The 19,737-nt window shown below is 41.6% G+C and overlaps 1 protein-coding gene across 9 annotated transcripts in view; it reads left to right on the top strand.

Annotated features, from left to right (window-relative positions):
* The window catches only part of ARHGEF28 (Rho guanine nucleotide exchange factor 28), a 339,789-nt gene that overhangs the window by 142,062 nt on the left and 177,990 nt on the right, over positions 1 to 19,737 (top strand). For all 9 annotated transcript variants that reach the window (XR_003507199.1, XM_027520360.1, XM_027520357.1 and 6 more), the window contains 2 exons: positions 15,650 to 15,833; positions 19,194 to 19,374. Coding sequence is in view for 8 of the 9 variants with exons in the window: in XM_027520360.1 (XP_027376161.1) it covers positions 15,650 to 15,833; positions 19,194 to 19,374 (365 nt within the window). In the remaining variant the exon portion in view is untranslated. The remainder of the gene's footprint in view (positions 1 to 15,649; positions 15,834 to 19,193; positions 19,375 to 19,737) is intronic.

Raw genomic sequence — 19,737 nt, 5'->3', positions numbered from 1 at the left:
AAAGCTATTTGGTACTGTACTGTTAACATTTAAAATTCTTTGTATGTATTTATGCTTTTTAGGGGGGTACAGAGGATGTTGGGCTTCCCAAGTGGTGCTAGTGGTGAAGAACCCATCTGCCAGTGCAGGAGACTTCAGAGACATGGTTTCGATCCCTGGGTCAGGGAGATCCCCAGGAGGAGGCATGACAACGCACTTCAGTATTCTTGCCCGGAGAATCCCATGGACAGAGGAGCCCGGTGGGGTCTCAAAGAGTCAGGCACGACTGAAGTGACTTGGCACTCACTCACAGAGGATGTTAAGGAATGACTAAAATTGATTTCTGTAATGATTTTGTCATGGATGAGCCTGATGCAAGCCTTACCGTGCAGCACGACTGTATTGCCTCACATTTTGTTATAAATCTATTATTTTTCTCTTTTCAAACAGTAAATAAGAGTTATTAGAGAGACCCGAGAACCTATAGGAGGGCCAGAGTCTGAGTTATTGTGTCTTATAAAGCGAGGCAGAGCCTTTCCTTAGCCCTGCATGTTACCCGTCATTACTCATCATGCAACTCAGTTATTCTCCAAGGAAAGGAAATAGCCTGTGTTTTATTGAATTTGGTGCCATAAATAAAATTGGATTTCTGTCTCATAAAATTAAACCCATTCTTCCTGAGAAATAGCTTTTGTGATTAAAGCTTCTGCAGGGTCTCAGGACCTCACATTTATAGTAAAACTTTAGTACTATAATAACCAATAAAACTTCACATTTACTTTTTTTTGTTCTGGATTTTTAAATTGTTTTTTGGACAGAAATCTTTTTTCAGAGATTGGCATAATTTTGACAATTAGGTTAACTGGCTTGAAATACTCTTTTTTTTTTTTTAATTCTGCTAGTGCTCAGATAACTTGAGTTGCAGGCTTCCCTTTCTGCTCAAATTACTTCTTTTCACTTGTGTGTCCAGCAGCCTGCTGCTGCTGCTAAGTTGCTTCAGTCGTATCCGACTCTGTGCAACTCCACAGACGGCAGCCCACCAGGCTCCCCTGTCCCTGGGGTTCTCCAGGCAAGAACACTGGAGTGGGGTGCTGTTTCCTTCTCCAATGCATGAAAGTGAAAAGTGAAAGTGAAGTCGCTCAGTCGTGTCCGACTCTTAGCGACTCCATGGACTGCAGCCCACCAGGCTCCTCCGCCCATGGGATTTTCCAGGCAAGAGTACTGGAGTGGGGTGCCATTGCCTTCTCCAGCAGCCTGACATGGCTGCAAATACCAAACTTGCCATCACCAACCTTGGCAGCAGTGGGAAGGCTGCCATTTGAGTAAAGATCCCAAAGGGACTGTAGATGCCGTCTCAGAGGACTTGACGGCCTTGCTCCTGGGAACATAGCGCCTCTCCTGATCTATGGAGGTAGGTAGAGCCTGTCTTGGGTATGCATTTTTTTCTTTTTATTTGGCTGCACCAGGCTTTCGTTGCAGCACGTGGGATCTTCAGTTGTGGCATGTAGGGTCTCGTTCCCTGACCAGGATGGCACCTGGGCCCCCTGCATGGGGAGTGCCGAGTCTTAGCCACTGGACCACCAGGAAAGTCCCCTGTGCCTTCTGATTTAAGGAAGGAAAAGCCTGTTTATTTTTAAAAAGTCATATAAAACTCTCTCTCACAGCATATGTAGACATTTACAAATAATTTGTAGTAACAGTTTTCAGATTCAAGACATTTGTTGCCAAAGTAAATTGTTGTTGTGAAAAATGAGTTTGGACTTTTCTTCAGGTCTCTAGGTAAAAGTACTTCATTTGTTCAAAGATCTCCTTATAGGCAGAAGTTCTTTGCTGTGGATGAGAACTCTTCATCAATTATACCAATTGTGAAAACATAACAACCTGTTTTTTCAGCTTTATTGGGATATAATTGATGTATATTGTTAGATATGTTTGTGTACACATGTTGATTAGATGCATTGATATAGTGCACGTGATTACCACTATAGCATTAACACGTACTTCTCACTGTGTAATTACCATTTCTCTTTTTTTCCTGTGGTAAGAACATTTAAGAAGGGTGGCACCATGAATTGAATCTGTAGGACATATACATTAAAATTTTTAATGAAGCAAAGAAAATATGTCAGACTGCTTTATTAAGTTTAAAGAGTTAAACTTTGTCTTTTTTCACAGCTGATTCTATAAGTGGAAGAAGTTTTCAGGGTGAGCTGATTGAGCTTTTGCAGCTTTTTTTTGCATGGCTGTCTTGGGTATAAACATAGCCAATGTATTTTGAGAGCTGGTTTCTCATTCTGTAGTTTTATGGTTGGCTGGAGAGCTGTCTCCAAAGAGAAGCAATGGATGAAATGGGTAGGACCCGCTGACAATGGCTTAGGGAATTGTTTTGCTTTAGTAATAATTCCAAAGACTCTTATTTTAATGATTAATTCCAAAGATCAGATCAACACTATGTACCTTTCCTTGCAAGTGGAGTTACACCATCAGTGGAGTTATAGTAAACAGAACAGACTTAAATCTAGAAGTTAGAGAAATGGTACACTGGTTTCAGAATACATGTTGCAAGGGCCAGGCCAAGTATTGGGTTGGCTAAAAATTCATTTGGGTATTTCCTGTAAGTTTACAAGTGAACTTTTTGGCCAACCTAATAGTATCTGTCTGTGTGGAAACAAGTCATACTGTAATGAATGGTGACTTAAAGGAGAAATAGAAGCCTCAATGGGGCCACAAGTTTAATGATGAGGTACTGCTGTTCCTAAGAGTGGTTAGCATGATGCTCTACCTTATTAATAGTGTCTTTATAAATTCCCTTTGAAGGAGAATGTTTGTTTTCTCTATTTTACAACTTAATGGGGGATAAAAGGAGAAGAAATGCAGACAAACAGAAGGGCTTAGGAAGAAAGTTTATAATAGAGTAGGGGTTATTCAGCAACCATTGTTTTTTAGCTGCTCAGTCATGTCTGACTCTTTTGCAACCTCATGGACTGTAGCCCACGAGGCTCCTTCTGTCCATGGAATTTCCCACACAAGAATACTGGAGTGGGTTGCCATTTCCTTCTCCAGGGGATCTTCCTGACCCAGGGATAGAACCCCCATCTCCTGCATTGGTGGGCGGGTTCTTTACCACTGTCACACATGTCTTAATTGTTTAGTGTTCTTTAAGGAGTTTAAAGAACCATCATATAATATTGCTTATCTGCAGGAAATGCTGTTAAGTGAGGATTAGCAGTTCATTATGAAAGACTCAGTGGGAATTGCCAATTTTCTGTGATACCTACATCTTGCTTCAAGCCACATACCCGGAACATCCCCTCTTTCTAGGCAACAAGAGAAGGGAATTTGAGGGCCAGCGGTGTTTGACAGAGGGAGATATCTGTTTATCTCTCCTTGAATAGACGAAAGAGATCTGTAACCAGTAAGAGGCAAGGCTTGTTTAACACTTAAAACAGAGCTTGTTTAGCGTTTGAATACAGTCTGCCAGCTCTAGAAATTGAAAGAAAGTAAAGTGAGGCTTAGGAGCAAGGCCCTGTTGGTGGGCTGCCACCTGGGTACCAGGTTTTATTAGTAAAGGGGATGAATTAGAAGACTTGCTTGCTGTCCCACAGATGTTGTGAAATGTCAGCTTTGTCTCTCTGCCCTAAAAGCTCTGTCCTGGACAGAAAGTTTGAGATAACATCAGCTGATGTCCTACCAGTGGGCAGGAAGCCTATAAAAGACAGATTTATCACAAAATACAAGTTTATAGGTTTAAAAAAAAATTTGGAAGGACTTTAAAATTAATGCATCATGGGTGTTGACTAATTCTGGGATATATGTTTTTCCCGGAAATCTTGACATTTTTCAACTCAGTATTACTTTCTAGCCTTCTGGCATTTCTGATAGTACCTGGTGGAACAGATATCTCCACACTTTCTCTTCTGACATTTAAATCTGGTATTATATTCCTTCAGTTGCTGAGGTAACACACTGGATAACTGCCAGTGGTGGAGAGAATGATCTTTAAGACAGGTCCCGGTGTAAATGGGTAAAATTGTTTCATAATACTTAGCCATGTACATGCACACAAATGTGTATGTTTTGTGAAGTTTTAAAACCCTTAACCTAAAACTGGTTTCTCTGCCTTTCATCTCTCTTTTTTTTTTACCTTGTCATTTTTAAAGAATACATTTTTTTGGTGGTAAAGAATTTAACACAGAATTGACCTCTTAAAGAAAGGCCCTTTTCCCGCTTTGAGTCACTTGGACTTTTCCTGCAGTTGAGTCAGTCAACTCTTATTAAGCACATTCTTATTAAGCACTTACTAAGCACAACTCTTATTAAGCACAGTGTTTAAGACACTGTATTTTAAAGAAGAAAAAGCAGCTTAAACTTTTCCTTAAAAATTAAGCTTCCTACAGGACACCAGTGGCCCTGAGACTAGGGTAGAGAATGATATATTTATTCTCACTCCTGAGAAATAGAGAATAGGGTTCTCTTCAGGTTATTTTCTGGTCATTTTCTCCTACTCTCAAAATTTTCAAGGAAAAAACAATGTAAGTGGAAGCTTTTACTTTTAAACGCCCATCCCTACTGTGCTTCCCGAAGGATTCAAGGCAGTGGAAGGTTCTAAAATTCATCTCTGGGTGGCAGTGTTTCATTCCTGGCTTTTCTCTTTTGGGAAGCCTACAAATGTGTGGGGCAGTTTGGGGTTGTACACGGGAGACTGAGACTGGATTTGAAAATGACTGTAGCCAAGTATTCTCTTAATGCTTATCTTGAGTAAAATAAGTTAAACTTTTTTACTGTTTTCATAGATTTCTTTAATAGAATTTGAATACTGGCAACTTTTTGGCTTAGACATTAAAGAATCTGCCTGCAACGCAGGAGACCCTGGTTTGATCCCTGGGTCAGGAAGACCCCCTGGAGAAGGGAGTGGCTACCCACTCCAGTATTCTTGTCTGGAGAATCCCATGGGAAGAAGAGCCTGGCGGGCTACAGTCCAAGGGGTCACAAAGAGTTGGACACGACTGAGCGACTAATACTTTCACTTTTAACTTTCCATGTACTGCTTTATTTAAAAATTAAATCAAATATTGGTTAAAAACTTCCAAATGCTTGGAGCTTAAAAAGGCTGATGGTTGAAGATGGGTGGGTGAGGCCTGGCATGGGGGGCGGGCAGCAAGCTGGAAGTGGTGGGGCGCTCTTAGGGAAGTGGTCAAACGGGTGTCCTGGAACAGCGGCTCCTTTGCTGGGCTCCGGTGAACTTTACAAGGCCTTGTCTTGATTCTTTCAAGTATGGGTCATGATGTGGGCACAAGTCTGTATAGCCCTCAGGTCTTCTGTCTTTCTACCCCAGGTTTTGTCTCATAGTGATTCTTACACGCCCACTTTCTCTTCCCCATACCTGGAGCTGTAGCAGCTTTTGTTTTGCAGATTTGTCATGAGAGAGTGCGTGTGTGCACACGCACTTGTGTGTGGAGACAGACGGCCTTCTGGAGAGTGGGGTGCACGCCTGAGCTCTTAGGGTTGGTGAGGCTTAGTTTCCTGCCGCTTGCTCTTCCCCACTCTCAATCTGTTGATGTATCCAAGTTCTGTCTTTCCGCTCTTCTTGTCTTGGGTTTGTCTTCTTTTATCTCGTTATCTTTGCCGAAGAGCCAACTCATTGGAAAAGACCCTGATTCTGGGAAAGACTGAGGGCAGGAGGAGAAGTGGGAGACAGAGGATGAGATGATTGGATGGCATCACTGACTCAATGAACGTGAGTTTGAGTAAACTCTGGGAGATACTGGAGGTCAGAGAAGCATGGCATGCTGCAGTGCATGGGGTCGCAAAGAGTTGGACAGGACTGCGCGTCTGAACTGCAACAGTGGGAAGCGTAATAGTTAGGAACTTGAGTTTTAGAAGTAGAAGAATCTGGGTTCAGATTCTTGATGCTCCATTTACTACCTGAGTGAGTTTGGGCAGTTGCATAATTGTGTCATGCTTCTGTTTCTGCCCCTACCTTGTGCAGTGCTAGTCAGGAATGGATGAGATGAAGTATAGCAAATGTTAGAGGGAAACAAGAAGTGTAAAGTCCTTGTAGTCACTGGCACCTAGCAAGGATGAGATAAAAGTAGACGTGGTGACTGATTCTCATTCATGCCTAACAGCTGCCATCTGGACTTCTACTTAACTTTTTCTGAATTTCCATCCTCACTCTCATCCCAGGTGGACTTCATTTTATATATTGGTATTCTGTTTGGTTACCCCATTTATCTTCTCCTTCCCTCACCAGAATATCCCTTCCTAAGTGTGCCCCTGTTCTGAAGGAGGGGATAAGATCTCCCACTAAAGTTGCAGCTCATAGCTACCAAGTTGAATATTTCTCCATGCGGGCTTGGATCTGTGGCTTCCAGGGCAAGGCAGATGTGTGTCCAGTTTCCTGGTTGTGCTTAAATTCAGATTCTCAATGCAAACTTCAAAAGGCCATTTCCAAGATATGATGAGTCTATGCTTTTCCTTCTTGTCAATAATAGAATTAGATTGTGGTATATTTTCATTTGTCTTCCAAACAGAACAAGGTTCCTGGAGGGTCACTTGGAAGGGTGCCTGGGAATTCCAGAGGCTCCGCTGTGGTGTGAGGGGAGAGCAGAAGAATGCCCAATGTATCGTAGGCTGTCAACGAATATCAACTGAGTGAATGACTGGTAGATGGAAATCAGAGCCTTGAAGAAATATTAATAGATGTAAAAAGTCTGTTGTACAGGCTGGAAAAGCAAGTATGACATAATTACTGCTTATGGCACCTGATGACAGCCTGCTGCCCAAGCCGTGGGATTGACACACATTTGTTTTAATGGCACATCTGGTGTCTTACACTGATGCAATTATAGTGCCTCTTAAGCAGATAACTAGTTCCCTTAAATTATGATGTTTAATTATAACCAGAGGGAGACTGCTTTTGAATATACATAGATCTATTTAGCGAGTGTTTATTATATTTTTGTATTAAAAAGACCAGACAAATATGTATGCCTGGTAAGTCCCCCAATATAGGCTTTCTTAGTTCTAGAGAATCCTGTCTCATATCTTATTTTCGTTACAGGCCCCTGACAATCTTGGATACTAGGCTGAGCAGATACTTCTTTCCTTTTACAGATGAAGCAACTTAAGATTTGAGAATTCAGTGGTCTTCCCAGAGCTGCATCACTGTGGGTGTTCAACTCTAGGTCTCTGACCTCTTTAATCCGATCCCTTTGCACTAGACAGGGTTGTGTCTGGTCTTCATATCTTGTGTCGGTGCCCATATTGTACGAGTCAGTCTGGGAATGTCCCCAGATTGTGAAAGCCAGAGATGGGATTGCCATTGTTGAGTTCTGATAAGGATGTTTTAGTGTTCCAGCTGATTTAGTACTAGTCCCACAACGTAAATATAGTCAACCTCTATGAGATACAAAATCTATGAAATGCATTCCAGGACTGTGTATCAAAATGTGAATTTTCTGGAATGATTGTGTGTGTGGTTGGTGTTTTCCCAGATTTTCAGTCAGGGGTTGTTACGATCTGAGTATCTCAAATGTGTCTGATACAGAGCAGATGTTTTAGGAAGCTGCTGCTGCTGCTAAGTCGCTTCAGTCGTGTCCGACTCTGTGCGACCCCATAGATGGCAGCCCACCAGGCTCCCCCGTCCCTGGGATTCTCCAGGCAAGAACACTGGAGTGGGTTGCCATTTCCTTCTCCAGTGCAGGAAAGTGAAAAGTGAAAGGGAAGTCGCTCAGTCGTGTCCGACTCTTAGCGACCCCATGGACTGCAGCCCACCAGGCTCCTCTGTCTGTGGGATTTTCCAGGCAAGAGTCCTGGAGTGGGTGCCACTGCCTTCTCCCTTAGGAAGCTAAAACCTGCCATTATGCTTTTTCAGTCCTCTTCTACCTTTTAGCTTTATGATCCCACCATGCCTGCCATGTTGGTCTTGTGCTCCATGGGACGTCGTGTTTCCATATCTTTCCCATGAGTGTGTTTATATTTGCAGTTCCTATCCTAGACTCAGTAAGCTCCAGTCTTCTGTGTGGAAGGTGGATTTGTTTATACACACACCAAAGCCCTGATTAGACTCCCCAAGTGGAAGATGCCATAATATGCAGTCTCTCCTCCCTTTCTCATTGAGAATCCTGAAAAATATCAGAGATTGTGTGTGGTGCTCTCTGTGTAATTTTTGCTAATCGTTTTTTATTCTTTTTATGCTTATCATTTTATAAACATCTATAAATTTTCAAATCGTGATACATGATGTAGGTTGATTAACCTGTAATTAACTTTGTAGGTCAGACAGTTTACTTATTTCTGTTCACACTTTCCTAGAGCTGTAGTTACCGGATAGGATTTCATGGGCAGGATATTTATTTTATTGCAAACTAAAATGGGCTGGCGCTGCTTCTGCTTTGTCCATGGGTCCTGGCGTGTGGTAGTCTTTTGCTTCAGCGTTTGTCTGCTCCGTGACTTAGATGCACAAATTGAAACCTCTGTGAATATATATGTGGCTTTGGAAACCAGAGTAGAACTTATTTTAATTGATAGGATTTATGTGAAATAAAAAATATATTTTGTTCATAAGCTTTTAGGATTGAATACATTTTAGTGGCTCTACTCAGGAATTACAAAACATTGGTAAACTCTAGAAAAGAGAAAGACTTCTGAACCCTACACAGTAGAAGGACTTGTTCAAAGATATTTGCCCCTAGATTATTGTCGCCACCACAGGTTTAATATTTTGCTTAATGTGTAAGGCTGTGTCTTGGTGTAGCAGCAAGTGATGTAGGTTAAAAATAGCTTGTAAAAGTCAGAAGTATTTTTCGGTCTCATTCATTGGTGAAATTTTTTAGTTAATGACCTCTTTAAAAAATTTTTTTATTGGAGTATAGTTGCTTTACAATGTTATGTTATTTTCTGCTGTACAGCAAAGTGAATCAGCCGTATGTATGCATATATCCCCTCTTTTTTGGATTTCCTTCCCAGAGATGATTGGGAAGACAGTGGAATAAACAGGAGACATAGATCGGGATTTTGTTTACCAGATATTTATTTAAAGTAGCAGATCTCAGCTCTGGCTTTGAATGGTTATAGGATCCCTTTGGAATCTTTAGAAGAGAGGGCTGCTTGAGCTCAGCCCCAGAATTTTAATTGTTCTGAGGAAGGTCTTGAACACAGCTATGTGGGTGAATGGGGAGAGAGAGGAAGAGACCTACAGACATCACTGAACCCCGGTAATACCAGTCCTCCTCATTCCGTCCTAGCCACATTCATCTCTTTACCCTCAGAGGTGTTATTAGGTAACCATTATCTTATTTTTTCTCATAGTTTTACCACCCACGTATTGGTATATAATATAAGGTTTAGTTTTCACTTTTTTAAAAACTTCATATTAATTAAAACTTATTTGTGTATTCTTTTGTGACTTCCCCCCTCAGCATTATATTTCTTAGTTTCTTCTCTATTAGCATGCAATTCATTTTTATTGTTAGAATATTAGTGTTTGATTATACTGTAACGACTGAGTGACTTCACTTTCACTTTTTACTTTCATACATTGGAGAAGGAAATGGCAACCCGCTCCAGTGTTCTTGCCTGGAGAATCCCAGGGATGGGGGAGCCTGGTGGGCTGTCGTCTATGGGGTCGCACAGAGTCAGACACGACTGAAGTGACTTAGCAACAGCAGCATACTGTAACTTATCCTATTATGTATGGACATTAAGATCATTTCTATTTCTGATCATTTACATTTTTATGCATACTTCCTGGTGCATGCAAAGCACAGTCCTCACTGGGGTTTAAACATAGGAGTGGAATCACTTAGCCATATGATATTAGTGTCTTCAAATTTATTAGATTATGCCACTGTGTTTCCCAAAGTGGGTGTGCCAATTCACATTTCCCCTAGCAGTGCACGTGAGTTCCTAAGCGCATGATAATTTATTTTTCATTCTTCCAACCTGAATTTCCTGCTACCTTAGAAGCACAGTCAGACCTCGTGTGATCATGGTCCCGAGTTTGGAGTGAACAGTCTACAAAAGCACCGTCCTTTAGTAACAAGCAAACTGGTCACCTGTGCTCTTGTGCCTCGGGTGCTCTGGTGTGTGATCTGTGTTGCAGATCTGTTATCTGTAATCTGTGCTGCATTTCATAGATCTCTGATCTCCAAAAAGCCAAAGCAAGGATGAATCTTCCTAGGACCTTGGGTCTTTGATGTGAGAGGCTCATTTGCCAGGAGGAGAAACTGAGGTGTGGCAGAGAGGCAAGGGTGGCTTCGTGCCTCTCGCCTTGTCTGGGGCAGATGTGCCCCCCTTTATGCCGTGATGGGACTGTTGATTGAATGTCACAGCCTGCTGTTCATTTTGTGTCTGAGTGATCTTGCTCCCAGGATGTTACAGGTCACATCTTTTAATGTTTTCCATTAGAGCAATTATTAGTAATTCTGCTTTAGTTATATTAGATCAAATAACTCTGGGCACCAACTAAACAGGAAAAGACAAATTTATCTGGTTAAAAAAAAAAAAAAAAACAGCCCTTCATTTTAATTAAACTCTCCCATGTCTGCCAAATTGCAGAACCTCTTTCCACAGCTTGTTTTCCTGACCCCTGTTAAGAATCTGAAACTCTGTAACAAGCAGAATTATTTATATATGTCATTATGTTTCCTATTTCAAGCTCTTTGCTTGATTCTGGGCTCTGAACATCTATATTCACTGCGAAAGCTTGTTCTGAACACATTTTGGGCAGCGTTTGGTTTCCTTCAAACATCAGAAGTGCTTCTCTCCCCCTGCCTTCCTGCTTTCCCAGGAAGCAGGTGGATCCAGAGGGAGACAGTGGCTACAGTGAGCACCCAATCCCGCAGATCTGCTGAGCACAGCGTGCGGGAGTGAGACGTCCTGGGACCCTTTGCTGCAATGCTTACACCTGCACACACCTCTCCTCGAGCAACAACATGCAGAGAAACTGTCTGGGACTAAACGTTACTTGGGTGTGCGCGCATTTGGGACAGTTTCTGGACAAAAGATACAGAGACCAAAAAACCCAACTGCCACTTTGAAGAGGCTGGAGCAAAAGCAGAATACTGCGCCTGCCTCCTGCACTCAACGCTGGCTGAGGCCTAAGCCATCCATCCAGCCATCCTCTGAACACATCCCCACCCTCGCCCTGTATAAGGAACAAGCTCTACCCCACTCAGGAAAGGAGCAAGCAAGGGAACCTGTTGTTTATTCTCGCTCCCCTCTGCTGCAGCAGGGGCCCCAGAAAAGCCTTGCCTGAATTTCTTGTCTGACTTTTAGTCAATTTCTATTGATTGGGGGAGGCCAGGAGCTCTGGCTGGTAACAGATAGAGCTGGAAAGGAGAGAACAGGGGGCTGGTCTAGTGAACAGGCCTGGCAGATTCTGCTGGTGGAGGAAGCAGGTTCTCTCCACACTCACACCTCAGTCAGGTTGGGTACAGTGAAGTACAGGCAGGTTTGAGGGTATTTTAGGGCCTTGCTCCAGGCACTACAGGCAGCACCATTTAAATGGTTGACACCACACTGCCTTTATCAATGCTACGATTTTAACAGGGAACACGAATATTTTAGATGTTCCCTTTTGGTCATATTTTTCTTGGAAAAAAAAAAATTGTATCCCATATAAGCATGGGCATTTCTCACCAGGTTCAGACCGAGAGCTGTGACTGAGCGATCCCGTCCGAGTGTGGCTGGCTATCGCTGCATGCTGACTGGCACCCTGGGCAGTGTACTGGTGTGTGTGTGTGTGTGTATGTGTGTGTGTTGTCACCTGATCCTGACACGTCTCTTCCTGATTATTATTTAAGAAGGAAAAAAAGTGTCAATGTTACCAAACGTGCCTTGTTGGGAATCAGTTAAGAGTAAAGAAACCTTACTTTCTAATTAAGTGGGTTTAAAAGTCAAAAAGTTAAAGGATAAAATAAAGCTAAGTTCTCTGGTAGTCTTTGAAAGATAGCAAGTATATTAAGCTTGGCTGGTGGGGGTGCACTGCTTTGTCTGTTTACAGATGTTTCAGATCTCATTTTACTTGGAGTGGGAGGGAGGGTCTGTGCTGCGTCACACAGATACACGTACAGTGAAGTCTGTGATGTTGGCACATTGGAACTCTAAGGCTTTATGCTCACTGATCTACATGTAGAAATAGTGTAAACCAATTAAAAGTGGAAGCTAAACTGTTTTCTTTTGCAGCCATGTGCAATGGAGTATTCCCTTCTGATTGTTTCACATTAGAGTCTTGTTGGATGCTGACCCAGCAGCACAGCCTGCTGGTAAGGCCAGGCTGGGTTTAGGGCCCGAGGAGGCAGACGCCCCCGCCCCACCCAGTGGGCCTTAGCATCAACCTGAAGAGGGAAGACATGGTTGGAATTTACTGAGAACTGGAAGTTTGCTTTAATGAGGGTTTTCAAGTGCAGAGGAGGAGTGATGCGGGGGAGGGGGGTGGTGGTGGGTGGCAGGGAAGGGAGTTTGATTAGGATTAGATCAAGATCATGGTAGAGTGGTTCAATATTGGTTTTAGGGCTTAAACTGTCAATGCTTTCTAATAAAGCATTGACATGCCTTGAAGGAAGGTTGTATGATGAATATTCAATCTTTGCCTAAGCGGGAGTCTTTCAGGACTAGTGAAGTTATGCTAATGAAGACAATGGAGTAGCAAAATCATGTTGGTGTAGTCAGTAAGCTGGGTGGAAAAATCTGTAGGTTTTCTGTTCAGTGTCCCAGCTGTGTGGGAGTATGTAGTTTGGGTTCATAGATTTTAGTCAAGAGGTATTGATATCAGAGGAAGAACTAAGAATGATAGATGCTTCACAGAGCATGTGTAGCCGTGTATTAAAAGCTGACTGTCATGGGTACTCATCAGGGAAAGAGCCATTGGTCATTTATTCATTCAACAAGCAAATATTTATAGAGCATATAACTCACCAGGCACTGTGCTAGGATTAAAGAGAGATAAGGTCCTGTCCTCTGGAACTTTCCACTCCAGGGTGAGGCAGCATCCTCTGGATCTCTTTCAGATTACAAACAGTCAGTAATATTACTTAACTGGAGGGTATGTGCAACTCAGATCCTTACTGCGTACTTATTCTGACAGATCTTGAATGTTAGCATTTTTGTGTTCAGTTTGTTTTAAGGTGTGTCTTGATGCCTATGGAGTTCATAGGCTTAGCTTTTCTAAATATAAGCAAGTATATTCTTTTACATGTTTCCAGTGTAATGTTTATCATGGGCTAGCTGTGTTCCAGGTACTGAGTTGTAGTAGAGATACGGTGTACAAACTCTATATAAATTAGATGATTTAAACATACACAAATGATTGAGATTTTTAACAGTCACTTGTCATTCAACTCAATAAATACTGAATGACTTCAGCAGGCTCCTCTGTCCATGAGATTTTTCAGGCAAGAGTATTGGAGTGGATTGCCATTTCCTTCTATAGGGGATCTTCCTGGCTCAGGGATTGAACCCTGGTCTCCTGCATTGCAGGAGGATTTTTTTTTTTAATCATTCTTTAGTTCTTCGGTTTTTGCCATAAGGGTGGTATTATCTGCATATCTGAGGTTATTGATATTTCTCCCAGCAATCTTGATTCCAGCTTGTGCTTCATCCAGCCCAGCATTTTCAGGATGTACTCTGCATATAAGTTAAATAAGCAGAGTGGCAATATACAGCTTTGACGTACTCCTTTCCCTATTTGGAACCAGTCTGTTGTTCCATGTCCAGTTCTAACTATTGCTTCCAGACCTGCATACAGGTTTCTCAAGAGGCAGGTCAGGTGATCTGGTATTCCCATCTCTTGAAGAATTTTCCACAGTTTGTGGTGATCCACACAGTCAAAGGCTTTGGTATAGTCAGTAAAGCAGAAATAGATGTTTTTCTGGAACTCTCTTGCTTTTTTGATGATCCAACGGATGTTGGCAATTTGATCTCTGGTTCCTCTGCCTTTTCTAAAACCAGCTTGAACATCTGGAAGTTCACAGTTCATGTATTGTCGAAGCCTGGCTTGGAGAATTTTGAGCATTACTTAAAAACATTACTGCCCTTATGGCAGAAAGCAAAGAAGAACTAAAGAGCCTCTTGATGAAAGTGAAAGAGGAGAGTGAAAAAGTTGGCTTAAAGCTCAACATTCAGGAAACTAAGATCATGGCATCCAGTCCCATCACTTCATGGCAAATAGATGGGGAAACAGTGGAAACAGTGAGAAACTTTTTTTGGGGGGGCTCTAAAATTACTGCAGATGATGATTGCAGCCATGAAATTAAAAGATGCTTACTCCTTGGAAAAAAAGTTATGACCAACCTAGACAGCATATTAAAAAGCAGAGACATTACTTTGCCAACAAAAGTCTGTCTAGTCAAGGCTATGGTTTTTCCAGTAGTCATGTATGTGAGAGTTGGACTATAAAGAAAGCTGAGCACCGAAGAATTAATGCTTTTGAACTGTGGTGTTGGAGAAGACTCTTGAGAGTCCCTTGGACTGCAAGGAGATCCAACCAGTCCATCCTAAAGGAGATCAGTCCTAGGTGTTCATTGGAAGGACTGATGTTGAAGGTGAAAGTCCAATACTTTGGCCACCTGATATAAAGAGGTGACTCATTTGCAAAGACCCTGATGCTGGGAAAGATTGAGGGCAGGAGGAGAAGGAGACGACAGAGGATGAGATGGGTGGATGGCATCACTGACTCGATGGACATGAGTTTGAGTAAACTCCAGGAGTTGGGGATGGACAGGGAGGCCTGGTGTGCTGCGGTTCATGGGTTTGCAAAGAGTCTGACACGACTGAGCGACTGAACTGAACTGAGCCACCTTGGAAGCCCATATACTATGCTAAATGTTAGCAATAAAAAGTTCCAGGATCCCCTCAGCCTATAGGAGGACACAGTCAGGAAACACCATAAGACACACTGGCAAACACCAATAGTGAAAACCCAGACATAGACCAGGCCAGAACCCCCATGTCAAGGGGCATGTGAAGAGGCACGAGTCAAGCTTTTTAAAGAAAGTGCTGGTGGACAAAAGAGCTGTGGGCTACAGTCCACGGGGTCTCAGAATCAGACACTATTGAGCACACCTGAGTGCACACACACATACACACACAAACACACACACAGGTATATGTAGCTTTGGCAACACGGAAGTAATCCCAAGAATCTAATAGGCGGGTAAAAGTACCTCCGTGAAGTCTGAGAGAGGCCATGGACTTCGATTCCATTCTGCCTCAGCTGCTGAGTGGGGAGGAGCACCTCTGAGGACAAAGGGTGGAAATGAAGGCTCCTTGACACTCATGGCCCCTGTTAGCCTGTCCTGCTAGGGCAGCAGCATCTCCTTAGAGAACACCTTAGGAAATCGGTGATGTCTATTTCCAAAAGATGGTGCTCTCCTAGCACTGTTTTCCCCAGATGACTTCACTGACATGAGTGCACCGTGGTGGGTAGAACATCGTTGTACCAGTGATGAGCAAGGCCGGCTCCAGTGCCGCCTGACCTGGCACAAGTCACTGACCTTTCCACATCTGCAAAACGAGGTGTTTGGATCAGATGTTTTTGATCATTCCTGCCAGCTCTTCCATGCTTACTATTACTGTTCTTACTCTGACAATCTCTTGGAGAAAATACGTAAGATAAACTTTTTAAATGGAGGAACTATTAACAATGTCGCATGTTTTTCCTTTTCAGTTTCTCTGCATAGGGAGTCTCTTCTGCACCTGGCTATGAGATGGGGCCTTGCTAAGCTTTCCCAGCTCCTTCTGTGTCTTCCTGGGGGAGCCCAGGCCCTGACTTTACCCAACGAGGAGGGTGCCACGCCATTAGACTTGGCTTTACATGGTGGACATTCCAAGCTGGTTGAAGACATCACAAAGTGAGTTTGGCTGCTTGATAGATTCTCTCTCAGTCTACTTTTATAAAGTCTTCCAAGCATTATGGAAAAATTAAAGATGACCAAACCACAGGCTAACATTCAGTTTATAGTTTACCATCAGTTTCCATGTATAAAGTATAGATATACATATCATATATAAACAGATACAGCGTGATAGCTGGTGTTCACACATCATGGGGGAGAGGGAGTCAGGAAAAGCCTCTTAAAAGGCTCCATGGTGGGGGAGGTGGCTACTATAAGAAAAAAAATGTTGGGAAACACTAGCCTAACCCTGGCTTTCATTAGTTTAAATGTCACTTCTTCAGAGAGGCCTTCTACATTCCGATCTTTTATGATTACGATTAAAGTGTTAATTGTGACTATAATTATCATTAATTTATACTATATATCATAATTTATGATTTTATATATAATCATCATCAATTATTTCATATATGTTTCCATTCTAAATCATTTGGGGACTGAAACTTATTTCTATTTTACCTGCTGTGTTCAGCATATACATTCATTGAAAGACAGTAAGTTTTTGTTGAATCAATGAATAACAAACCCTAAGATACTATGTAGCCAATGGGCTGGTTAGTAGGATCTGGAAATAATGGAAGTGAAATAATTTGTCAAATGTAAAGTTATCTATGTTGAAGATGATACCAACACTTTCAGTGTCTGTTACTTAGAATGGTTCAGATTGGTCATTTTTATTAGTGTTTACTTATGATTAGAGGAATCCTATATGATGATTTCCTTGACTTAGCATGTGGTAATAAGTGGGAAGCAGCAATGAGCATTGCAAAGTATTACATAAATATTAAATATTATCAGTGTTATTACATGGTTTATCTTCATGGACTGGTTCTTTTCATTTGGCCCATGGAATCCATTGTAATTAATTTATGGTTGTATGCCACCCGAGTAGATGTTGAAGTCACAACTTTCTATTTTTGTTCTCACTTGGTCAAATGAACACCAAGTAAGGAAAGAGCCCATCCTAATGGAATTGTCCTTGTCTTTGCTCTACTGTGACCACACTTTCTTTACCTGGAAAGGGCTAGGCGGGACCACTCCTTTGACTTTGTCACTGTGGATAGTTCAGGGTTACACTGAGGACCTGGAGCGCCACTTCTTTATGTTTGGTAGCTTTGTATCTTTCTGTTGTGTCCAAGACGAGAAGATGATATGGTATTTAAAGGTTTACACATCGTCTATGTCAATAAAAGCAAACAACCTGATTAAAAAATGGGCAGAAGATTTAAAGACATTTCTCCAAAGAAAACATAAAGATGTCCAAAGAGTACATGAAAAGATGCTCAACGTCAGTAATTATCAGAGAAATGCAAGTAAAATGTCCAATGAGGTATCACTTCATACTGGTCAGAATGGCCATTATCACATGTCCACAAACTATGCTGGGTAGGGTGTCGAGAAAAAGGACCCTTCTACACTGTTGGTGGGAATGTAAACTGGTACGACTGCTATGGAGAACAGCCTGGAGCTTCCTTAAAAAACTAAAAAGAGTTAGCGTATGATCTAGCAATTCTATTCCTGGGCACATATCCAGAGAAAAACATAAGCTAAAAAATATATGCACCTGAGTATTCATAGCAGCACTATGTACAGTAGCCAAGATACGGAAGCAACATAAATATCCGCTGCCAGAAGAATGGACAAAGAACGTATGGGGTATATTATACATATATGTGTGTGTGTGTGTGTATAAATGTGTGTATACCCCCCCACACACAATGGAATATTACTCTAACATAAAAAAGAATGAAATGATGCCTTTTGCCACAACGTGGATGGACCCAGAGGTTATCATCCTAAGTGAATTAAATCAGACAAAGACAAATATCATATCATCCATATGTGGAATCTAATTTAAAATGATACAAACGAACTTATTTACAAAGCAGAAACAGGTTTACAGATACTGAAAGCAAATTTATGTTTATCGAAGGGGAAACGTTGTGGTGAGCAAGAGCTTGGGGTCAATGTATGCGTACTATTATATATAAGATAAATGACCAAAGAGGACCTACTATATAGCACAATATGTTCCGTGATAACCTATAAGAGAAAAGAATCTAAAAAAGAATGAATACATGTATAACTGGATCACTTTGCTATATATGTGAAACTAACACAACGTTGAAAATCAGCTATATGTCAATAAAATTAAAATTAAATGTTTACTCATCTAATAAATTCATTCATGATGGGATTAGAAGTAGACTGTAAGCTAAATTCTGATTATGTGAAGGAGCGTCCATTTTCTAAATTAATTACAAGACTCTTATGGTTTAGGCTGAATTATTCACTTCAGTGGCTTGCTGTTAACATGGGGAGTTGTTTTCTAGAAGATTCTAAAGTCCCTGCCGGTAATTATGTCAGGAGTGTGGGGAGGTGCCCCAAACCTTAGAGTATGAGTGTTCTTAATGGATCTGTCATTCCATGTGATGGAGACAACGTTGATGTGGTTGGAAGTATACTGTAATTTTGCAAATATGCAAATGTTCATTAACAAAGTGATGTAATGGAAGAGGAGGAGAGAGGCATAGAGCTAGTTCTGTGAACGGAAGAATTTGGGAGCTCCTGTGGGCTGTGGCAACACGCTGAGGTGGGCTGTTACCTGGGAGCCCTGGCATCTCTCTCCTGACCCCTGTTTATCGACCTATAGACCATCCAGAATATTGTGACACTAACCGAGAAGCCTACATAGAGCTAATAATAATGAACGTGCAGTTGTTCTCTGACACACAGAAAATAAGCTGATACTCAGAATTTAGTTTGAGGATATTGTTCCTTTGCCCATGAGTGATTTCAAGAAATCAACATGATCAAATTTACGTATGTTTTCATTTGCATGAGGAAATGATTCACCGCAGTGGACCAGTGTGTTATGAATATCTCGCTTGTTTGTAACATCCAAACCTCACCATGCTCCCTAGAGATCATATCTGTTTTCCACTGTAATCACCTAATAAACCATCAGCTGCCAGCCAATTTGTTCTACTACATGTGGTGCCATTAAGGCCAGAGGCATCTTTTCAGATTAAAAGGAGAGTGAAATATTGAGGTAAAGCACTATGTTTACAAGTCAATACTGTTGCATTAATTATGTAACTCTTTTAAGTATATAATATATGTGAACAGCTTTTCAACTGATGACTTCTCTAGCTGGGAAAACAAAGATGGCTTTATTGGGATGTGTTTATACAGTCTTATGTACCTGTCTTCAGTAGGAAGCAATTGTTCAGCCAGTGGGCTTGTAATAATATCAGGGCTGATGGGATAAAATCAGGGCACTGGGATTGTGGGTTTTGACTTTTGGTGTTTCAGCTTCCAGGGCAGGCGTTCTCCAGGTTTCTCCTGCGTGCAGCTCAGCGAAGATGCCTCTCTGCGGTATATTCACTCATCAGAAACTCTGACCCTGACGCTTAACCACACAGCCGAGCATTTGCTGGAGGCGGATATTAAACTCTTCAGAAAATACTTTTGGGATAGAGCCTTTCTCATCAAGGTTTGTGCCCTTTATTATGGTATAAGGTATAATAACTCATGCTTTTTGAGAGTTCAAACAGCAAACTCGTTATCTGGGGAACAGTATTTTTTTTTTTTTTTGAGAGGTAGCACTTTGTTTTTTTCTAATGAGACTTGGAGGGACATGGCATTGGAAACTGTTACACCAGTAGAATGAAGATTATTATATAATATTCTGGCAGTAGTCATTTTATAATATTGTTCCCTTTATTTTTCATGAGCCAGCATCACTGATGTTGAATTTTAGTATTCTAATGTTGGATATTTGCTATGAATTTACTGATTGTATTATAATTCTTATCTAAAGCAGTTGCCTTTAGGGTTATTTTACATGAATAATACC

The sequence above is a fragment of the Bos indicus x Bos taurus genome, chromosome 20 (assembly GCF_003369695.1).
Source record: "Bos indicus x Bos taurus breed Angus x Brahman F1 hybrid chromosome 20, Bos_hybrid_MaternalHap_v2.0, whole genome shotgun sequence".
Lineage (NCBI taxonomy): Eukaryota > Metazoa > Chordata > Mammalia > Artiodactyla > Bovidae > Bos > Bos indicus x Bos taurus.
The sequence above is the reverse complement of the archived record's forward strand: the minus strand, read 5'-3'. Positions and strand labels throughout refer to the sequence as shown.